Here is a 22,598-nt window from a genome sequence, read left to right on the forward strand (position 1 = left end):
ATAGGTTTGTATAGATACAGATATTCCACCTAGTTTCTTTCAAGCCTCAGTTTAAGTACCACTTTTAGAGAAAGGCCTTTCCTGATTCCCCTATTTGAAATCATCTAAAATTACTTTGTGTTTATTTTGTATACAACTGATATTTGCTGATGCATGTATCCAGTAGATGTAGCCTCCATGAGAACAGAGCTTGCCATGTTTTTGTCTTTGGGTTCTATTTTGAGGCCTCAAGTTGACCTGGACATCATAAACTCTGGCACACCCTATTAAGCCAGATATGCTTTTCACATGGGCCCAAGGAAAGCATTATATGTTATCACCCCAGGACCAGTCCAGCAAAGTACCAAGAGTCTAATGAACAAGTTGGCTTCTGGGTGATGTTTTTTTTTTTTCAACTACAGTAATTTTGCAGAGAGCACTTATAGAGTTAGAGTGACTTTATGATCTCCATCAGTGAAAGGAGTACCCAAATTGATGAAATTACAGATTGAAGAATTGAGGTATAAGATATTAATAATAACTAATAGCTAACATTTTTAGTACTTATTTATATGCCAGGTACAGTACTAAGTGCTTTACACATGTTTTCTCATTTGATCTTCACAACAATCCTGGGAGATAGGTGCTATTATTACTCCCATTTTACAGATGAGGAAACTGAGGCAAACTCAGTTGGAATGATTTGCTCAGGGTCAAATAGCTAGTAAGTATTTTAAATTGAATTTGAACTCAGGCCTTTCTGAGTCAGGGTCTAGCACTTTTTTCCATTGTACTTCATAGCTTCCTCAGCTAGGGTGAATTAGTATGCATTTATTTGTAAGTAAATTAACTACTAGGAATCTGGGAGGTTTAATTTACTAAACATTAACAACAGTGAAGTTTTAAAAAAACCCAAAGTTTCTTTAAAAATGCATTTAAAAATGTGGGATTAGGGGGGCAGCTGGGTAGCTCAGTGTATTGAGAGTCAGGCCTAGAGACAGGAGGTCCTAGGTTCAAATCCGGCCTCAGACACTTCCCAGCTGTGTGACCCTGGTCAAGTCACTTGACCCCCATTGCCCACCCATACCATTCTTCCACCTATGAGACAATACACAGAAGTTAAGGGTTTAAAAATGTAAAAAAAAATGTGGGATTAGGAGATACAATCTGCATAGAGAAGGTTTAGCATTAACCTACTAGTGTATTCATTTAAAACTATTTGAGATAAAAAAATTGAAATGAAATTCATGAACTACAAACTAATTTCAACTAATAATATGATCATTTAAAATGATCAAAGAGCAGTTTTTGTTTTGTTTTACTATTTTTACTATGTTTGGCATGGTTATTTAGATATGAATTCTTTCCCACTTGAGATGAATCACATAATCACTTTGTAAGTTAGCTTCCACGTCTATAAATAATGAGGATATTATTAGTTAAATTCCAGTACAGCAAGTGTCCAGGGATTGTCCAAGTGCTGTCATTGTACTGGTGTATTGCTGTGTCAAGTACAGCTTAAAATAAAAGTAAGAAATTTGAAATCTTGCTGGTACAGAGAGGCTTACAGTAGCAGTGTTTTTCCATAAACAAACAACTGGGAGTGAGCAAGAGGAGAAGGTAATATGAAATAACTACTACAGTAATGAAGATAGGTCATTAAGAGGGAGGCTATTTAAGAATCAATAAAATCCTGACATCAGAAAATTGATTTGATTAGACTGAAAGCAACAGACCAGCGAAGATGAGATGAAACTAGAGAGAAGCATCTCTATATATTGACAATAGTAGTAAAGACATACAATGTAATTAAGAGGGACATGATCTGGCTTTTAAGCATGAGGATGTTAAGAATTCCTTTTTTGTGTTCTGGTGTTTTCATTGATGAATAATTAAGTCAAGGTGACTTGACAAAAAATACTTCCGAGGTGGGTCAGTAGCATGGAGATGACAACTATCAGGAGCTGTTCAGGTAAAATTATCTCTTACTGGCTTCGAGGGCTCCCAACTTTTTATGCATTACAATAACAAAACACGACAGCTTTATGACTGTAATAACGTACTGATTTAGAATACCCAAATCATTTAACTTTTCACCCTCGGCCAAATGTGTTTTATTTTTATGGTCCTGTAATATGCTACATCAGGATGAAGTTATCATGATGAAAATGAAATGAGGAATTGGGATAATAATACAGGTTATCCAACCTAGCTCTTTATTGAGAATAGATATTGAGTGTTTGGGGCTCCCCTGCGTCAAGTCTCTGACCTTCCCCACCTGCTTTCTCAACTTTGATTTATTCATTGAGAAGAAATCAAATTAATGCAGACAATAGTGGCTGGGACTCCTTCCTTCCCTCTCTTTCTCCATCCATCTGTCCCTTTCTCCCTCTCTCTTCCTTCCTTCCTTCCTTCCTATTGCCTCAGTTCTCTGGTTCACCTTTGCACATATAGACATGCGTTAAAAATGAGTTTTTTTTTATAGAAGGAATATTTTTGTAAAGCAGTATTTTCTGAAACTTCCCCAAAACCTTTGATTAACCATTTTAATACTTTTCCTGGTTTCTCATATCCTGTAGTTTAAATTCAAGGATGCTAAGTTAATTCTGGTTGGTATAGACCCTCTGCTGTGATTTTATATGTATATAATATAATATAAGTTATATTATATATGTATGCATTTTAATAAAAGTCCATGCCTTTCTTCTTGATGGGTCTGGTATTAAACTTCTGCCAAACCTGTTTTCCCAAGGTTCTGAGGAGGTAAGAATGGACTGGTTTCTTGGCCCCTGCTCCTCAGCTCAGCAAAGCCCCTTTCAATAAAATCCACAAAGGATGAACTTCAGATAACCCTTGTCTTTGGCATTAATCCCCCAAGGGAAGCCTAATCAGCAGTGAAAGTGAAAGAGCTTTAAAAGGACGGAAATAAACTTGGTTTAGTTCTCTACAATTGAGTTTAGGGTTTCAGCTCACCTCACTCCCAGACCTCAGCAGAGGCAGCAACAACAGTAAATGAACAGAATAATAGCATTACCTCATAGCTGCAGGGTAATAACCTCATTATTGCTAAATAGAGTTATTTCAGAAGTAGCTTATAAAACTTTACTTCAGCTGTGCATTTAACTCTCTTTTACCTTTTGTGTCTAACACAAATTTGGTTTCCAAAGCTTCTATTGGATTAGACAGAAAGTTCAAGTAGAGATTGGTGCTCGGGCATTTCCACCCCAGAGAAGCTTTACAGCCTTACTCTGATCTTACATTTGGGAATTCTGAAGTTAGAGCAATAGTTCACGTTGCTGTTATTTTTGCTGGAGGTTCAAGCTTTACGCTAGGGCTTTCACACCTGAAAATAAGGGAAAGCCCAATTCCAGAGAAAGATAATGTCACCCTAGTCACTTCATTCCTTGGTTCCTGTTTTCCACTATGACCTTCCTCAAAGCAATCTCTTCTGTCCTTCTCAATCTTCTTTTCCCATTTTTTTCCTTCTCTTTTCTTTGAAGTGACACTCCAGCCTTCTCCAAGCATGCCCAATTTCATTCCTGCCCCTCCCTGCCCCATCCTGTCTACAAGTCGGTGTAGAGTTGTTGAGAAAGCAGGTTGACCAAGGGGAGCCTCCAAAACTGCTTAGTCTTTGTTCCACTCCCCAACAGTCTGGTGATAAAATATACTACAAAAACTGCTCCACCCCATAGCACTACACATTAGCTACAAAACCATTTGCACTTGACAGCATTTGAAGACAGAGAACATTCCATGTTTGCCTTCCCCATCTTAGGACCCAGCACAAGGTTTTGTACATTGTGTTTGAGTATGAGAATGAAATCTTCACAATTTCTCTTAAATCTGTCCCCTTCTCTGCCACTGTGGTCTTTTACCTAGTCTAGACCCTCATTACCTCTCTCTTGACCTATTAGAATATCTCCTATCTACTCTTAAGTTATTTGTTTCTTTTTTTTTTCTTTATCAATCCATCCCTCCCAAAAATGACTAACATCATCTTCCTAAAGCCTTGGTCTGATCGCGTTGCACTTCTTCTAAAATTCTTCAGGGACTCTCAATTATCTCTGGCATAAAATACAAACTCTTTAGTCTGGCATTTTAGGTTCTTTACAATCTGGCTGCAACCTACCTTCCTGGTCTTCACTGATATAATTCTCCTTCACAAACTCTACTTTCCAGGCAGATCGGATGCTTAGTTGTTTCCCAATCTCAACAGTTCACGTTTCTTGATTGACTGCCTGACTTTCACCCATGCACATGCCCTCAGACTGTTCTGTTTCTCAATCTCTAGAATGCACTCCCCTCTTATCTTCATTTCTGTCCATCAACTAATAAATCAACAAGAATTGATTAATCACCTATTATGTTCCAGGCACTGTACTAAGTCCTGAGGATACAGAAGCAAAAACAGATCTGTTATTCAAGAAGCTTATACTCTAGTGGGGAGACAACATAACTATATAGCTTTATATATATATATATATATATATATATATATATACTTATATGCATATATACATACACACATATATACAAATATACTTATATATGCACACAGCATAGATAGAAGATAACAGTAAGAGGGAAAAGCAGAAGGAGACTAGAAAAAGCCTTCTGTAGAAGGTGGCGTCTAAGTTAGGGATTGAAGTGAACCAGAAATTCTTAGAGATGGAGATGGGAAGAGAAAACATTGTAAGCATACCAAACAAAGGCAGAGAAATGAGAGGTAGAACATTGTGTGATGAGAACAACCAATAGGCCAGGATGGTGGAGTGTACAATGTATGAAGGGGTGTCATGTATAAGAAAATTGAAAAGATAAAATGGATTCAGGTTGAAAAGAACCTTTAATGCCAATCAGAGAATTTATAATTAATTCTAGAAATAATAAAAAGTTTAATGAAGACAGAAATGACACAAGCCATAAGAAAATCACTTTTCTCTCATTAGATTGTGAGCTCTTTGAGGGCAGAGGCACTCTTTTGCCTCTATTTGTATCCTCAGGGCTTGGCATAGAGCCTGGTGCTTAATAAATGCTCACTGCCTAACTGCCTGGCTTTGGTAGCTGGTAGAAGGTGGATTAGAATAGGGATAGACTGAAGGCAGGACCATCAACCAGAATGCTCTTGCAATAGTATAGATGAGAGAAGATGAAAATCTGAAATAAAATGAGGGTTATATGAGTGGAGACTAGGAGGAAAAGAGAGAGAGACAGAGAGACAGAGAGAGAGAGAGAGAGAGAGAGAGACAGAGACAGAGACAGAGACAGAGAGAGAGAGAGATATGAAAGACAGACAGATAGATAACCAGGATAGATAGATGATAGATAGATACACAGATAGACAGACAGATAAATAGATGGAGGGATGGATGAATAGATGAATGGATGGATGAGTAGATGGATGAATGGATGGACATACAGACAGGTAGAAATAAGACAGATGTAAATATAGATCTCTATATATCCATATAGATATATATATATAAAGATCTCCATATATAGTTTATATATATATATGCGTGTGTGTTTGTATGTATGTATATACATATATACAAATGATGCCATGAAGAAGGAAATGACAAGCACTGGCAAATGTTTGGCAATATGGGGTGAAAACATCAAGACTGTAAACCCAGGTTACTGGGAGGTTGGATGTATCCTTGACAGAAACAGGAAATTTCAAAAGAGAGAAGTATGGTGGAGGTGGGCAGCAAGGTCATGAATTCTATTTTGGCTATATTGTGTTTGAAATATTTATGAGGTATCCAGTTTAAAATATCTAATATTTGATGATGCCAGATTAGAGCTCAGGAGAGAGACCAGGGTTCAATATAAAGTACCATGGGATACCATTGGACTCAAGAGAATTGATGAGATCACCAAGTGAAAGAGTATAAGGGAAGCAGAAAGAGGACCCAGCATAGAGACCCAGGAGTCACTCATGGTCAGTGGGCACAACCTGGATGAAGATCCAGCAAGAGACTTAAGAAGGAGCAATCATAAAGGTAGGAAGAAAACTGCAAGACAGTGTGTTCTGAAAGCCTCACAAAGAGAAGATATCCAGGAGGAGAAGGAAGATATCCAGCAACATCAAATATTATAGAGGAAAAGGTGAGAAAAAGCTTCTGTTTGAGATAATCCTAGGAAGCAAGTTAGGATGGCTCTGCTTCTCAGTTTGGGGGCATCCCACCCACTTCACCTATCTTTCCTGACTTACTTTACATTATGCCCTTTCATATGCAGCAGCATTTTAGCTAGGGGCATTAGGAACATTAACTGAGGAAGGTAGGCTGCACCAGGAGTCAGGAAGATTCATCTTCACTTTCTAATGATGTGATCCTGGGCAAGTCACTTACTTCTAGTTGCCCCAATTTCCTCATCTGCAAAATGAACTAGAAAAGGAAATGGCAAAACCACTCCAAAATCTTTTCCAAGAAAAGCTCAAATGGAGTCACAAAGACCTGGATATCACTAACAATGACTGACTGACAACATGGCACATATTAAGAATGATTTTTTGGAGGGGATTTAACACATTTCTTGAGTCCAATGCTGTTCCCCAGAATGTTTCTATTACTAGGATACTAGGATAACCACTGTGGCGTTCTCTCATTCTCTCTCTCTCTCTCTCTCTCTCTCTCTCTCTCTCTCTCTCTCTCTCTCTCTCTCTGTCATCCCAGTGACACTTCTGCAAATCAGAAAGGAGAGAAATTCCTAAAGTATATTTTATAGAACAGTAAAATGGGACCAGAACCACTTTTTCCAAGACACCACAGGGAAACAAAGGAATAAACAGTCATTGGTCCCAGGGCTGTGGACTCGGAGCCCTTTGTTCTTGCATTAGTGCACATTCCCTCCTTTGGGAGACTGGCTCACTTCATCTTGTTCTCTAGGTGTGTGGGCACTCCACTCCTCCGTGGGGTCTCCCTCCTTCAGCACAAAGCCTGCATGGAGCAAACTGAACGACATTTGACTCATACTCTTGAAAGCAGGTGGAGGAAACCAGATAGAGACATAAAATCCTAAGCTTGTTCAAAGGGAGCTTTGAGTCATACATACTTCCTACATATCCCCACAGTAGGACCAACTGAGTTCCTGTTTACTGTGATTGCCTTTTCCCTCCAGGCATGGCTGTGTGCCCTCAGGGAGGCAGGGGGAGGCTTCTCTGGGGGTGACCCTGTAGGGGTTGCTGTTGAGCAGTTCTGAGCTCACTATTTCCTAACCAGTTGGCCTGAGGCTAAGAACTGTCTCCAAAACTCAGATAGACTTGAGGGGTTAAAAAGACGAAATCATGATTTCTGAATAAATGAAATGACTCTGGTCCTGGAGAGTAAGTGGGATTATTCTAAATCCCCAATCTAATCCTAGCCCTGGGAGTTTTAAAAGCCCATCATGATGGGTATGTTGTTTACTGACAATACAGCACTTCAACACAAAACCAGTGTTAGAGGAGGAGCTTGGGGGTTTCTCTGGACAAAATGAGTCACAAATGAAAAACACCAACCGAGGAACAAGCATGAAGAAGGCTAGGATGGAAGCATTCCTTGGATAACTTCAGAGGCTGGGTATAGGGCACTAGAGGGAGGAATCTGATTTTTCCAGTGAAAACAAAGATACTTCCAAGCTCATGAGAAAACACTGAGGTTTCTTTTTTTTTAAAAAAAGGTAGTGTTTATACTTTCTGCCTGATCCAGTATTCTCTGCACTCTGTACACATGGGTGTCACTATCTCCTCTCATCTTCTAATTAATTGGCCCCCCCTTGTTGCTAATCTTTACCAACAGATCCATGTTCCATATGACTTGATATTCTTCACATGCGTGTTTGGCAATAGTGTTCTCTTCTTTAAGAGGCTTCAGAGACTGGTTCACCCTTCTCTCTCTCTCTCTCTCTCTCTCTCTCTCTCTCTCTCTCTCTCTCTCTCTCTCTCTCACACACACACACACACACACACACACACACACACTCACACACACATGCTCTCTCTCTCTCACATACACACTCTCACACACACACATACTCTCAATCTCTCACACACTCTCACACACATGCTCTCTCACATACATACTCTAAAACTCAATCTCTCTCACACACACTCTCTCATAGTCATTCTCTCAATCTCTCTCACACTTTCTCTCTCTCACATACACTCTCTCTCATATATACACTCTCTCACACACACTCTCAATCTCTCTCTCACATACTCTCTCACACACATACTCTATTACACACACACACACACACACTCTCTCTCTCTCTCTCTTTCTCTCTCACTCTCTCTCTCTCTCTCTCTCACTCTCTCTCTCTCTCTCTCTCTCTCTCGCTCTCGCTCTCTCTCTCTTTCTCTCTCTCACACACACAAACACACACACACACACACATACACACACACACACACACACAGACTCTTTGGTTGACATTTAAAGTCAAATTGTCTTCTGCAACCTGATTCTAGCCTAATCCATCCCTAATAATCTATCTCCCCCTCCCATGACTGCCTAGGATTCCTGGAATGCTCTCCCTGTTCACTTTTACCTGTAGGAATCCCTAGCACCTGTCAAGGTTCTATTCAGGCTCTACTCTTCTGGACAAGGACTGTTCCTCAGTTACTAGTAAGTATTCTCTCTCCACCCTCTCTTCATTGGATCTCCAGGATACAGCTACTGGTGCATAACAAACATTTAATGAATGCTATTCACTTAAGGGTTCTCTGTTCATTTTGGGGGAATTATTTCCTGCTTATTTGTATATATTTTGCATTTATCTATATGCATTGTATTATAAGATAAGAAGGAAAGAATGGAGGAAAGGACGGAGAGAGGAAGGAAGGAGGGAGGAAGGATTTAGGCATTAACTATGTGACAGGCATACAGCAAATAGTATCTCATTTTCTACTCATAACAAGCTACCCTGGGAAGTTGGTATTATTATCCTCATTTTATACTTGAGGAAAACAGAGCAGGCAGTGATTAAATGACTTGCCCAGGTTCACATAAGTAATAAATGTCTTTGGGCAAATTTGAACTGAGGTCCTCATTACTCCAGGCCAAGAGTTCTATCCCTTGCAACACCTAGCTGCCTCTGCCACATGATATGGAATCATAGATTTTGAACTGGAAAAGACCTTTAGGGGCCATTTAATCAAACACATTTATTTTATACATGAAGAAACTAAGGCCTGAAAAGGTTCATTGATGCAGGCGGTAAGTTGAAAAGCTGAGATCTAAATTCAAATAATCTAACTCTAAATCAAGTGCTCTTTTCATGGTAAGATCTTATTTCCATATAATGTAAAGTCCCAGTAGAATGGGCAAGGACTGCTTTGTTTTTGTCACCTGCTCCCTCCCAGGGCTTAGCACAGTACTTTGTACTATAAACAGATACTTAATAAATGCTTACAAAGTTGAATTGTTGGCTTGAATTTATGATAGCCCCAGAAATCTGGATCAGGGTTGGACCTTTGGAAGTCCAGCTTTAGACCAACTTAAAAAAAATTTACAGACAAGGAAAGTGAGGCTCTTTAGTGAAGAATAGTTACTTGGCCCCTTGGTGGCAATTATTCAGATGTCCCTGGTAAGAAATGGAAAACAAAATGGAGGTCAAGCAAGTTGGACCCATAATAGGGAAATAATTCCTGATAGTTGCCTCTTTTCTTTCTTTTTTATTTCCATCTATAGTTTAAATATTATACAAATAGGCAGAATTCCATTTTCTGGGAGATCTATTTTATTTTACAATTAACAATAGGTAAAGAAAAGAAGTTTTGCTCAGGGCCTCAGAATTTAAACCCACACCAGTAGTAACTGGCAGTATATGATTAATTGCAACATATGGAGTTCAATTTTACTCAATTTTCAATTCATTTCACAACTTATCAATTTAAAAAGTATATAGGTGCTTACTATGTATAAAATCTGAGTGACTGGAGGGACAGTTTTGTAATTCTGGGTTCTGGTTTCAAATCCCAACTCTAACACTAGCTACGTACCCTTGAAGAGATCACTTCAAGCAATACTTCAAGCAGTTCTCTAGGATTTATCTACTAAACCATGGAAGGGTTGCTTTTGCTAACATAGAGGGAATAAATAAGTACCATCACTAGAAACTTCCCATATTTGGAATTGTTCAAAATACTCTAATAGGCACCAGGTAGACAAAGATAAAAAGGTATCCTTCTCCATTGTCCAAAACCAAACCTTTTATTCTATAGAAAGATCTCTGTCAAATTACAGTGAGACCTCACACCTAGCAGACTGGCTAAAATGACAACAAAGGAAAGTAGTAAATGTTAGAGGGGATGTGGCAAAATTGGGACACTAATGCATTGTTGGTGGAGTTGTGAATTGATCTAACCATTCGGGATGGCAATTTGGAACTATGCCCAAAGAGCGCTAAAAGATTGCCTGCCCTTCGATCCAGCCAAGCCATTGCTGGGTTTGTACCCCAAAGAGATAATAAGGAAAAAGACTTGTACAAAAATATTTATAGCCACGTTCTTTGTGGTGGCAAAAAACTGGGAAACAAGGGTATGCCCTTCAATTAGGGAATGGCTGAACAAATTGGGGTATATGCTGGTGATGGAATACTATTGTGCTCAAAGGAATAATAAACTGGAGGAATTCCATGTGAACTGGAAAGACCTCCAGGAATTGATGCAGAGCGAAAGGAGCAGAGCCAGAAGAACATTGTACACAGAGACCAATACACTGTGGTAAAATAGAATGTAATGGTCTTCTGTACTAGCAACAATACAATGATCCAGGACAATTCTGAAGGATTTATGGAAAAGAATGCCATTCACATTCGGAGGAAGAACTATGGGAGTAGGAACACAGAAGAAAAACAACTGCCTGATCACATGGGAGGATGGGGATATAATTAGGGATATTGACTCAAAATGAGCACCCCAGCACAAATATCAATAATATGGAAATTGGTCTTGATCAATGACATATGCAAAACCAAGTGAAATTGTGCATCAGCTATGGGAGTGGGTGGAAGGAGGGGGAAGGATAGAACATGAATCCTATAACCATGGGAAAATGTTCTAAATTAGTTAATTAAATAAAAATTTAAAATTCAAAAAAAGATTAATTACAATGAAAAAAACCCAAATTACTGTGAGAGACTCTAAAAATCACAAAATTTAGGAATAGAAAGGCCTTCAGGAATGATCTGTTATTACTCATTTTGTCTAGTCATTTTTTTACTCATATCTTACTCTTCCTGATCCCATTTGAGGTTTTCTTGGCAGAGATATTGGAGTAATTGGTCATTTCCTTATCCATCTCATTTTACAGATGAGGAAAATGAGACAAACAGAGTTAAGTGATTTGTTCAGTCACAAAGCTAGTATTTGAGGCCTGATTTGAATTTAGGAAAATGAATCTCCTGATTCTCTTATCAGCACTCTATCCACTTCACTTCCATAGCTTTTTTTTTTTTTTAACCCTTAACTTCTGTGTATTGGCTCATAGGTGGAAGAGTGGTAAGGGTGGGCAATAGGGGTCAAGTGACTTGCCCAGGGTCACACAGCTGGGAAGTGTCTGAGGCCGGATTTGAACCCAGGACCTCCCGTCTCTAGGCCTGACTCTCAATCCACTGAGCTACCCAGCTGCCCTTCCTCCATATCTTATTGATGAAACTGTTGTCAATCTTTGCCTCCCCCATTTTATACACGTGAAGATGACCTTGTTTTCTACTTAAATTGAAGACTAAAGCTTTTATTTATTTCCATTAAATTTCATCTTATTAAATTCAACCTGGGGCAGTGTGAGGTGGAAGTCAGATAGGTCTAGAGATGGGAGGTCCTGTGTTCAAATCTGATCTCAGGTACTTCCAAGCTATGCAACCCTAGGAAAGTTACTTAGCCATAATTACTTATCCCTTACCACTCTTCTGCCCGGGAACAGATACTTATTATATTTTCTAAGACAGAAGGCAAGAGTTTTTTAAAGAAGATTCAACTCAATGAATTTGCCTTTTAAAACTCTTTTAGATTTTCGATTTTAGATGTTAATTGTCATCCAGCGTATATAGAATAGTACACTGACAAACAGGGCTAGTCTATTTTCAAGTAGAAATGGCTTATGGTTTGAAAAGCAATGAAATTAATTTAGAAAAGACATTCTCTAACCAGTTTTGGAAATCATAACTTGTTTTAGAAATCATAACTCGTGTTGGAAATCAATCTCACGTTTTAGGAAAAATCAGTGAAATTTTACCTATTTGTAATGACCTCATTCTTCTCCAACCTCACTTCAAACCATGTTCCTTCCAAAAATACTAGGGAAAGGGAAGAGGCAGGCTAGCCAAGTTGGATTGCTAATTGGAGAGCAAGAGAGAGGAATATGCTATAGAGGGCAGAGAGGTGCTATGGTCAAGGGATAAAGGTCAGAGGGATGAGAAGGATGGATGGCAATGCTTCTCCTTAATGGGCTCAACTTTGCAATCTACTCAACTCTCTTCCTCAGAGATGGCTGAGGCAAGAATCAGCTGGAGGTCTCTTCTAATGACAAGATAGATGAGACCAAGAAAAACACTCCCCCTGGGATGAACCTTTCTTGTTCCTAATCCACTGGATTCAAACTCCCTTCATTTCATTCCACGAGCTCTGCAGAGTTTGCTAGTCTCCATCTGATAGCTGACTGTGCTAAATTTGTGACCTGAATATTGAGTGGGAACTCTGTTGAATTGTCTGCAATTTTTTACCTATTCATGAGGGCAATGGGACAGGGAGAAACTTAAGAAACACTATCAGTTCTTGTCCTAGATGTCGTGGATTTGGAGCTCTGGAACTATTGGGGTTTGAGAAAGACTAAAGAGCCATATAGGCTTTTTAAAAAATGAATTTGCTTTTACTGATAAGCAAAATCAATATTATCAAACATTAACACTGAATATAACTGTCTCCTACCCTCATATCTCACATGAGGGACTAAGGTATCTTATTGATTATCCTGGAGTAAATTGAGGAGGTTTCTATAATAGAGGAAGAGTTAAGAAAAAAAAAAACAGAAAAGGGAAAAAGGATCACTTCACTTCAATCCACAAACATCTTTAGTTTCTCAGGCACATGTTTTAAAAGAATAGTTAGAATAAGTACTTACAAGTATAGCAACGTATTCAAAATGTTGCTGAGGTTGGTGAGCTTATTGTGTGTCAAGATGCTTTCCCATTCCCATCTCCCCCATCCCTTCCAAGTTTTAGCTGTATTAATATGCATCATTTTAGTGTTCTTATAAATGGCTAATTATTTTTGTGAATTCTACCCTAAGAATAAGCGCTGTATGCAACAAAGAACATTTCTTTCCTTTTATAGATATTATGCCAAGTTTTATGAGACTCGGAATCTCTGAAACATAGCCAACTCAAATAAGTAGGGTTTCCCTCGGTATATGCTAGTCATGGATGTAGCATCAATCCAATAGCTAGGATTTTTATCAGAACTTTCTAGGTCAGTCTAACAAGACAATATAAAGAAAGAGCCTAAGAAGGTTTCCCTGTTGTTGGAATCTTAAAGAGCTCCTTTGATTGGACAAATCTATAATACTGTATCCCTGCCTAGACAATGAAATGTAGAGCTAAAAGATAGGTTAACCACTCTCTGAGAAATAAAGAGAACTTGGAATTTCTTAAGAACTTTCTCCCACTGGAGTAAATACATTTAACTACAATGGAGAGAATGGGAACACCCAGTTTAGATTTTTCTCATTGGGATCAGGATGGAGGCTATAAATGCAACCCTGTCATTAATCCTTTCCCTGTTTGTAAACTTCTCATGAACTTGATTATATTAAACTTTTTAATTAGAAAAATATTTTAACCAATAATTAATAAACTTAATGAGTAAAAGTCCTTGGGACAGGGTGAAAAATTAATTATCATACAGTGTTATCTAGCCATCCCCAGATTATATCATTTGACAATCTTTGCTTTTGATCTAAATCATTGATAAAAATGTTAACAGGCAGAAGGCCAAACACAGATCCATGGAGAACCCTTGCCAAGGTGCCCTTGAACCATTAGGCATTAATTCTTTGAATCTAGCATTCCCATCAGTTCTGAATTCAATCTCTTGAATAATATGAGAAACAATATTGAAGCTTGCTAAAATACATGTAGACTATATTTTAATAGTGTCCCCCTGATTTTCTGGTTTAGTAATCCCCTTGGTGCTTTAGGGCAGCTGAGTGGCACAGTGGGGGATAGTGAGCCTTGCCTGGAGTCAGAAAGACCTGAGTTCAAATGTGGCTTCAAACATCTGCTAGCTGTGTGGCCCTGGTCAAGTCTCCTAACCCTGTTTGCCTCAGCTTCCTCATTTGTAAAATGATTTGGAGAAGGAAATGGCAAATCACTTCAGTCTCTTTGCCAAGAAAACTGCAGGAGTGGATTGATAGAGTTGGATATGACTGAAAATGACTAACACCAACAATTCTTTAGGTCAAGATGAAAAGATGGAGAGGCCAATGGGCACCAGTGGAAGGAGGTCACCTTACCAGGATGTTCCTTATACCCACAAAATGATGGACCCAGTCCATATTCCTAATACTGAATATACCACTGTAAAGGAGGAATTTGTTTGAACATTCAATAAATTTGGATAAAATGTAGATAAAACTAAAAGCATGGAAATGCCACAGAAAATAATTCATATCTCTCATCTTTCTCATATAAATTATTCACTAGAGTAAAGCTATCTTTTTTTCTGCAGATCTGGATGGAAAACCCCGGAAACTAAAATCTGCCAGTGGCGGCAGTCAGTCCTCTTAGCCTAAGAATTGAGCAGCTGTCACACAGAGCAGCTTTCAATCATTCTGAGAGGAAGGCAGTTTTAAATGGATGACATAGAGGTGAAAGCCTGTGAATCCTATTAGCCAAATCGGATTCCCTTAGCCAGACCTAAAGCTGAAAGACTATAAATTCTAGAAGTAAATTTAGTCCTAATGTTATAGGGAAAATTAGTTTAGAAGCCTGGTGTGTGCAAGGCATGGTAAATCGTCTTATCACTATTATAAGAAAAAACTTGATAAGTTTTTTTTTATTAAGAAAAAAAGTAAGATGAGAAACTATAAAGATTAACAATTATTTGATTAAAACTTGAGAGAAGCATTGCATAAAACATACTTTTAAACCATGCTAGAACTCCCAGGGTCATTAATTCAAGTGAAAAGGAGTTAAAAGCCATGGTCGTGAGACATGGTGGGAACACAATGCTGGCAAATCATGAAATTCCACTTTTAGTTCTTATCCTTGGAGCTTTGGCTCTGACTGTGACCAATGGAAAACAGTAATTGACTGTGGCGGTTCGATGACTCAGCCTTTAACAATGTCTCTGTGAGTGCAAGATTTTTCCTTCTGAACAATCTCAGAAAAACCTGAGGATGTCTTCATGGTAACTCAGAAAATGACAGCTTAATGAAGCTGGGAAACTCTGGGTAACTTATGAAACATTGTGCAAACTGCAATCCTTGGCAGGGGCTGCTCCAAACATCTCAGTGACCATTTGAACACAAGCCAGGAGAAAAGGAAATGAAGGAAAGCTAAGGCTGATTGATTTCAAAGGAATCTATCAAGAAACATTTTTTATTAAGCAGATACAGTACACTAGATACAGAGATCAAAGACAAAAATAAAATCATCTCTGCCTTCAAGAAGTTTATGTTCTACAAGGAGAGACAACATATATTATATGAAATATATAACATATATATACACACATATATATATATATACATATATATATATATATAAAATGCATGTCTCTAGTAAATCAAAGTTAATTTTTTGGGAGGCACCAGTAACTAGAGGGGGTGTCAAAAAAGGGCACATTGAGAAGGTGGCACTTGAGCTGAGCTTTGAAAGAAAACAGGGATTCTAATAAAGGCAAATTCTAGGAAAGGAGAATAATATGTGAAAAAGATTGGAGATGGGAAATAGAGGGTTGTGTGTGTGTGTGTGAAGAACAGTGAGAAGGTCCTTTTGGTAGAACAAGACAGGGAGATGACTATATCCATCTATCTATCTATATGTACATACATATATATAGATACACACACACACATAATAAAATTGCATATGCAGGTTAGAGTCAGATTGTGAAAGGTTTTGATGTCAAAAGAGGATTTTGCATTTGTCCCTAGAGGCTGTGGTATATCCCAGGAGTTTATTAAGTAGAGAAATGTCATGATGAGATTTGTGCCTTAGGGAATTCTTTAATACCTGTGTGGAGAATAGATTAGAGAGTGGGGAGTCTCGAGGGAAATATGCCAATTGGGAGTCTATTACAATGATTCAAGGGAGACATGATAAGAGTCTAAACTAGAGTAGTAGCGATGAAAGAATGGATATGGAAGGTGTAATATGGGAATAAAATCAACAAAACTTGGATGTATGGAGTGAAGGCAAATAAAAAATAAAAATGACTGATATTTTAAACCTGGTTCCCTGGAAAGATGGCAGTGTCATCAACAAGCACAGGGAAGTTCATAAGAGGGGGGTGGATTTTGGGGGGAAGGAACTTGAAGGGAAATGAATTCCATTTTAGACATATGGAATTTGAGGTACTTCCAGGACTTGAGTCTGTTTTTCTGTTGTGCTCACTGGGATTTGTGTCTTGGCTTTTCATTGAACTCACCAAATCCAGTTTCAAGTTAAGGAGAAAGTCTTCTTCCTTCTACTCCCTTGAAACCCTGCCATTTCCTCAGTAGCAAGATCCACGTACTTGTTCTCTCTTTTCCTCTTTCCCTTCCCTACCCTCTCAAATTCTCTACAGAGAAAACTGAGTTTAAAAAAACGATTCTTCTTTTAAGCAACAGACTCATAATTGATCTACCTGCCTTGAGTTTCTCCCTTCTTGAATCTATCTTCCACAAAGCTTCTACAAAGTGAAAAGGAGGCAGAGACAGTCACTGACTCTCCCTTTCCCCTGGTTCTCCAAGAAAGGAACAAAGGAAAAGGGGAGCAGCAAGTCCTCAAGAGCTCAATACCTCCTCTTGAGCTTGCTCTTTTCTCAAAGGACTTTCAAAGTTGACCCTCTCAGAAGAGGGATGCTTCTGTTTAACCTAGGCTGAAGGGGCATGGCTAATCCAGCCCTCATTTCACATCTCCAGCATCTAATCAATGGCCAGAGTTGTATTATTTTATCAGGGCAATTGAGGAACTTCTTCAATATAATAGAGTGACACACACTCTATTATGTTATCTAATAATAATGCACAACTCCAATGAATTATTGAGGAAAATTCACAAAATTTTTTTTCTAGTATATATCTTGTAAGTGCGTAGTTGTTAGTGCGTTGCCTCTCCCACTAGAATGTGAGCTCCTTGAGGGCAGGGGCTATTTTTTATTTTGTATCCCAGTGTTTAGCACAATGCCTGGCACATCGTAGGCACTTGATATTTATTTATTTTTTTTTTTGCTACTTCTGTTTTTTTTCTTTCCCTAAAAGCCTCAATTGATAATAATTGCATTCAATTTTTTTCCAAAAACAATTAGTAGAAAGACATAGACATGGAGAATGAATCCAGAAATCAAATATTATTCTCACCCAATGTCTCTCTGAAAGACAACTTCCAGCCTTTCGCTGTTCCAAAGATATCCGTCTTGAACACCAGGAGCAAGCTGTTATTGGTGCTTTTGATATATGGTGGAAGCTGCGAGCCACAGAATTTGCCAAGAAGCGGAGCACTGGCATTTGGGCCATCATACACAGCTAGGTAGTCTTGGGAACAGAAGGTGGACAGGGCCACATTAAAATCACTGAACCTGTACAAATGAGAGTTAGTTTTCATGGTGAGGTTTGTAGCAAAGTTCCCACAGTTAGTTCCTGTAAAAATGAGAGTAGGGTGATGGATACATGATCAGAAAATAAGGTAGGACGATCACATAGCAAGAGTGAAGCTGAAGAGCTCGAGAGCTTTCGTGTTTCCCTAGTGCCCATAAAACATCAGGACTCTAGAGGTCCAAGATGTCGGTGTATGGGGTATCCATATCTAGCCCTGCAAAACTTCTTGAGTTTCACTCTACTCATTAGGCAGTGGCATAGAATATCTTTGTACCCAGTGAATTGTATTGACCTTTAGGATTTTCTAGCACATGCAAGATGGTAGGTGTTATAGTAGTCATAGCAACACTGTCCCAAATAAATGATTATACATAGCCTTTTTTTTTTGGCATTTAAGGCCCTCCACAGTTTAGTATTACCCTACCTTTTCAGACCTGGTTTACTGTCTGTAACCAGATACTTACTGTGATCTCCTATCCTCATGCCTTTGTTTGTTTTTTTATTAAACCCTTACCTTCTGTCTTAGAATCAACACTAAATACCAAAACAGAAAAGTGGCAAGGGCTAGGCAATGGGAGTTGAGTGACTTACCCAGGGTCACATAGCTAAGAAGTATCTGGGGCCAGATTTAACCTAGGGCCCTCGTTTCTAGGTCTGGTTCTTTATCCACTAAGCCACCCAACTGTCCTCGCCTTCCACCATGCCTTTGTTCATACTGTTCCCTATGCTTGAAATACTTTCCTTCTCTTCTTTTGCCTGTCATCCTTCGAAGCCCAATTTAAGGGCCATTTTCCCTCTGGAGCTTGATCCAATGGAAAGAGCAAAGGACTTGGAATCTGAGAATCTGGATCCAATCCTAGAAGTGCTCCTTACCTCTTGTGAGCCTGGACAAATCACTAAACACCAGCACTCTCACTTTCCTCATCTTGGAGATGAGGGGGTTAGTCTAGATGATTTCTATGGGATTTTCCAGTTCTAAATCTATGATCCTTTATGTGATCCCTACATCTGATCCATTAATGAATGGTACTAATGGATGGCTGATGGTATGAATCCATGAATGGCTATTCTTGTAATTTATTTATTCATTTAGAAAAACAGATCACTTGGGTTTTTACTTAATTCATGACTAAAATATTAAGGGAAAGGGAAATTCCAAAGAAACAAAAATAATGGAAAACACTTGATAAAGTGACATTTGAATGTGATCTTGAGTCAATAACAGACGATGTTTCATACAGCCGCTCACTTATTATTCCTGAAGCAAATATAACAAGCTGTCATTTTAGAAATTAAAATAACCATTTTGAACTAGAGGGATGGCTATTTTTCAAGGTCTTATTAGTATTCAGTCTAAGTTAATAGTAGAGAACCCTCATCTGAGTCAATAATAAAGACCCATTTCATAGATTTAGAGATCTAATGCAAGGTTCATATTATACTTCATCCTAGTCTTCAGACACAGCTCTGTTTTACCCTCTGAAACTTTGATGAAATACATTTTTTTCCTCCTGGCAACAGAGGGTCACATTAAAATATTAATTTTAAATTTATTTTCTAAAGCAATATATTTACATACTTGAGTCCTATTACTTTATCGTTTCTAACAGTGATGAGATAAGAGCAGTCCATATTGTTGGGGTATTTTGATTGTGGATAACCAGGGCTTCTGATGATGCTAAAGGAGGAGTTGAACCTGCCACCACATGCTGTAAAAGAAGAAAACAGAATAAACTAAGAACAATTGATTTTGTTCACAGTATGAGAAAACTGAGATAATGCTGTCTTTTTTTATACCAGAAATATAATTGTTGTTCTGAATATTTTAAGTTCTGACACGAGTCTTTACTGTTTCTATCATATTGGTCCATGTTCTTCTTTTGACTTTCTTCCCAATGGGAGAAGAGGGGAATGGAATAGGAAGAGAGGTAAGGAAGTGAGTAAACTTTCTTATTCTCCCCTCTACTCTTCACTCTCCACAGGACTTTTTCTATTATGCCATAGAAAGCTCTCCATGCCGGACACTCACTCCTCACATTAGAGGTACCCTCTGGCCCTTCAGCCTCTCCTCTGATGGCCTGGTTCCTCTCAGCATCTCCATTTTAGGAAGAGACATGGGCTAATCATGCCTTCATTTTTTTTCCAGGTTCCACTCCTTATTTTCCACAGGACTTTCTCTACCACACTTTCTTTCTCACTGTGTCCCTCAAGCTCCCTTTAATATGTTGTCTTCCCCCTTTGGAATGCAATATCCTCAAGGGCAGGCACTGTTTTTCTTTTTGCTTGTATTTGGATTCAAAGAGCCTACACTGTGCATGATAGTAAGGGTTAGATGCTTCTAGACTTGGACTTGATTCTTACTAGATAGTAAACTCACCAAAAGGTCTATGCTTTGGTTATCTTTGTATCCTTCTGAGCACCTAATACATGCTTGTTAAATGAATTAGTATTTCACGGGCTTATTATATATAATAGGTGCTCCATTAAGACTTGTCAAATTGCATCATCCTATAAATGCAAAAATCTTTCTGGTGGTATGAATGAGAAGCATGGAAGAATAGCTGATGTTCCATTGTGACCATCTCAGCTCCAGTCTCAGTCGCACAACAGACTAACAAATGAGTAAAAGTAGGTAGTGCAGAGGATAAAGAGTGAGACCCAATCAGGAAGCCCTGAGTTCAAATCAGCTTCAGACTCTAGCTTTATGACCCTGAGCAAGTCATTTTAACCTCTGTCTGCCTCACTTTCCTCATCTATAAAAGGGGATAATAATAGAACCTACCTCCCTGGTTTTTGTTGTTGTTTTTTTTTGTGAGAATAGAATGAGATATTATTTGAAATATGCTTTGTAAACTTTAAATTGAGAGTTTGGGTCTGAATAAGATTTCCAACCCTGATAATAGATGTGTATGAGTTTGGATTATTGAGTATTCAAACACTTGCAATTTTCTTTAAACAGGCAAAATATTTGGCATGAATATAGTAAAGAATCATTACTATATTTTATACCTTGATATTCCATGGATTTAGTTCTAGTGAAAACATGTACTATGTACAAATAGAAATTTTTAGCATATACCCCTCACTATAATATAATTAATATAATATATTGGAATATAATACATTGGAATATAATATAATATAATAAAAATATGATATAATATAATGTAATATGACATGACAACATAACATATCATAACATTATATACTGTACTATACTATATTATACTGTAATGTACTATACTATAATATACTAATAACATAACATAACAAAATAAATATGATATGATATGATATGATATGATATGATATGATATAATAATATAATATAATATAATATAATATAATATAATATAATATAATGTAATGTAATGTAATGTAATGTAATGTAATGTAATGTAATATAGCATATAAACACATATAATGTGTTTTTGTACCCAGTTCCTACTCTCTATCTTGTTTGGAATATCTCACTAACTTGTTGGGAAACTAGAAACAGATCCGTCATGGCTGCTGTTTGAAGGACCATTCAGGTTTGGGTTCTAGCTAAACCCTCATCAAAGCAAAAGTGTAACATATTTTGTTGAGATTGTGGGTAGCTTGTAGGCCTGGTGACTCTTAGACCCTGTATAATGCTTCTTAAGTTTTCTTTTTAATGCTGAATTATGTAGTCTTTACAAGTGTCTGAGCACCTAAATAATCCAAACACATACACATCCATTATCAGGGGGTTGGCAATCTTATTCAGGCCCAAACTCTCCCTTTAAGTGGAGATCTCATGAAGGAGACAGTGAGTCTCATAAACAGTATCCTAGGAAAATGGGGGACAAAAACGAAGGAAAAGAGAAAGCAAGAGTTTAAGCAGCCAGAGCAGCAGTTATGCCAAGGCAGTCAAGGAAATCAATTCTCCTCTTTAAGCAACAATAAAACCAGAGGAAGGAATGTTAATTACTCAGATCTCTTTTGTCTGGGCCGGCAGCCACACAAAGCCATCGCCATACTTCACAAATGTCAGAAGTCACAATTCAGAGAGGGGTGAATGTGAATGAATTATGAAGGCCCTTGTTCATGACTAAATGACCATTTACATCCTTCACTGCTGTTCTGTGGGGCTGATGGGTTCTGACGTGATTTATCTGAAAGGAAACTATTTAACATCCACATTTGGCAATGGCTTTGGTCAAGAAAAGGAGAAAGACAATAAAGGAGCATTTCTCAGGCTTGTGTGGTACTGGATTCACTGGAGTTTTGATAAGGGAGCAAAATCGTTCCCAGAAAACAAACTAGACAACTCTTCCATGGAGAAGGGGGAAATGACCCAATAATAATACATCTAGTTCATTCAAAACAAGAAATATAATATTATTTTGCAATAATTTTAAATTAAACAATCTGAATTTCGTGTCCTGATTGACTCTAGCAAAATCAAGCAGAGAACTGAGATATTTATCTTAATTACTGAGGTCCAAAAGACCATTTTATTATGATATCTAGATAATAAAAGGCAAAAAAGAAAAATGGTTTTGGTATGAGATTTCCCAAATGAATACTTCCAATTTCAATTTCCTAGAGTAAAATAGGTTTTTTTTTAAGATCTCAGTTTTGTAGAATTTTATTTCAGAAAGGAATGTTCATTAATAGATTTCTTATATAATCATAAAATGTACACATAACATTTTTTAAACTGGTTCGATTTATTGGTGTAGGGAGCTCCCTGCAAAAAAACTACCAGGTCTAAGTATTCTTTAGAGAGACATTATTTAGGGAAAACAGTTAATAACATGACTAATATTTTTCTCTAAGATCCATGAACTTAGTTCCATATTGGTTCTG

General features: G+C 37.9%; 1 protein-coding gene across 1 annotated transcript in view; it reads right to left on the reverse strand.

Annotated features, from left to right (window-relative positions):
• CUBN (cubilin) overlaps positions 1 to 22,598 on the reverse strand; it is a 304,566-nt gene that overhangs the window by 33,483 nt on the left and 248,485 nt on the right. The window contains exons 55-56 of the mRNA XM_044678922.1: positions 19,345 to 19,474; positions 17,529 to 17,746 (exon numbers count right to left, since the gene is read on the reverse strand). Coding sequence (XP_044534857.1) covers positions 17,529 to 17,746; positions 19,345 to 19,474 — 348 coding nt within the window. The remainder of the gene's footprint in view (positions 1 to 17,528; positions 17,747 to 19,344; positions 19,475 to 22,598) is intronic.

This window comes from Gracilinanus agilis, chromosome 5, assembly GCF_016433145.1.
Source record: "Gracilinanus agilis isolate LMUSP501 chromosome 5, AgileGrace, whole genome shotgun sequence".
Classification (NCBI taxonomy): domain Eukaryota; kingdom Metazoa; phylum Chordata; class Mammalia; order Didelphimorphia; family Didelphidae; genus Gracilinanus; species Gracilinanus agilis.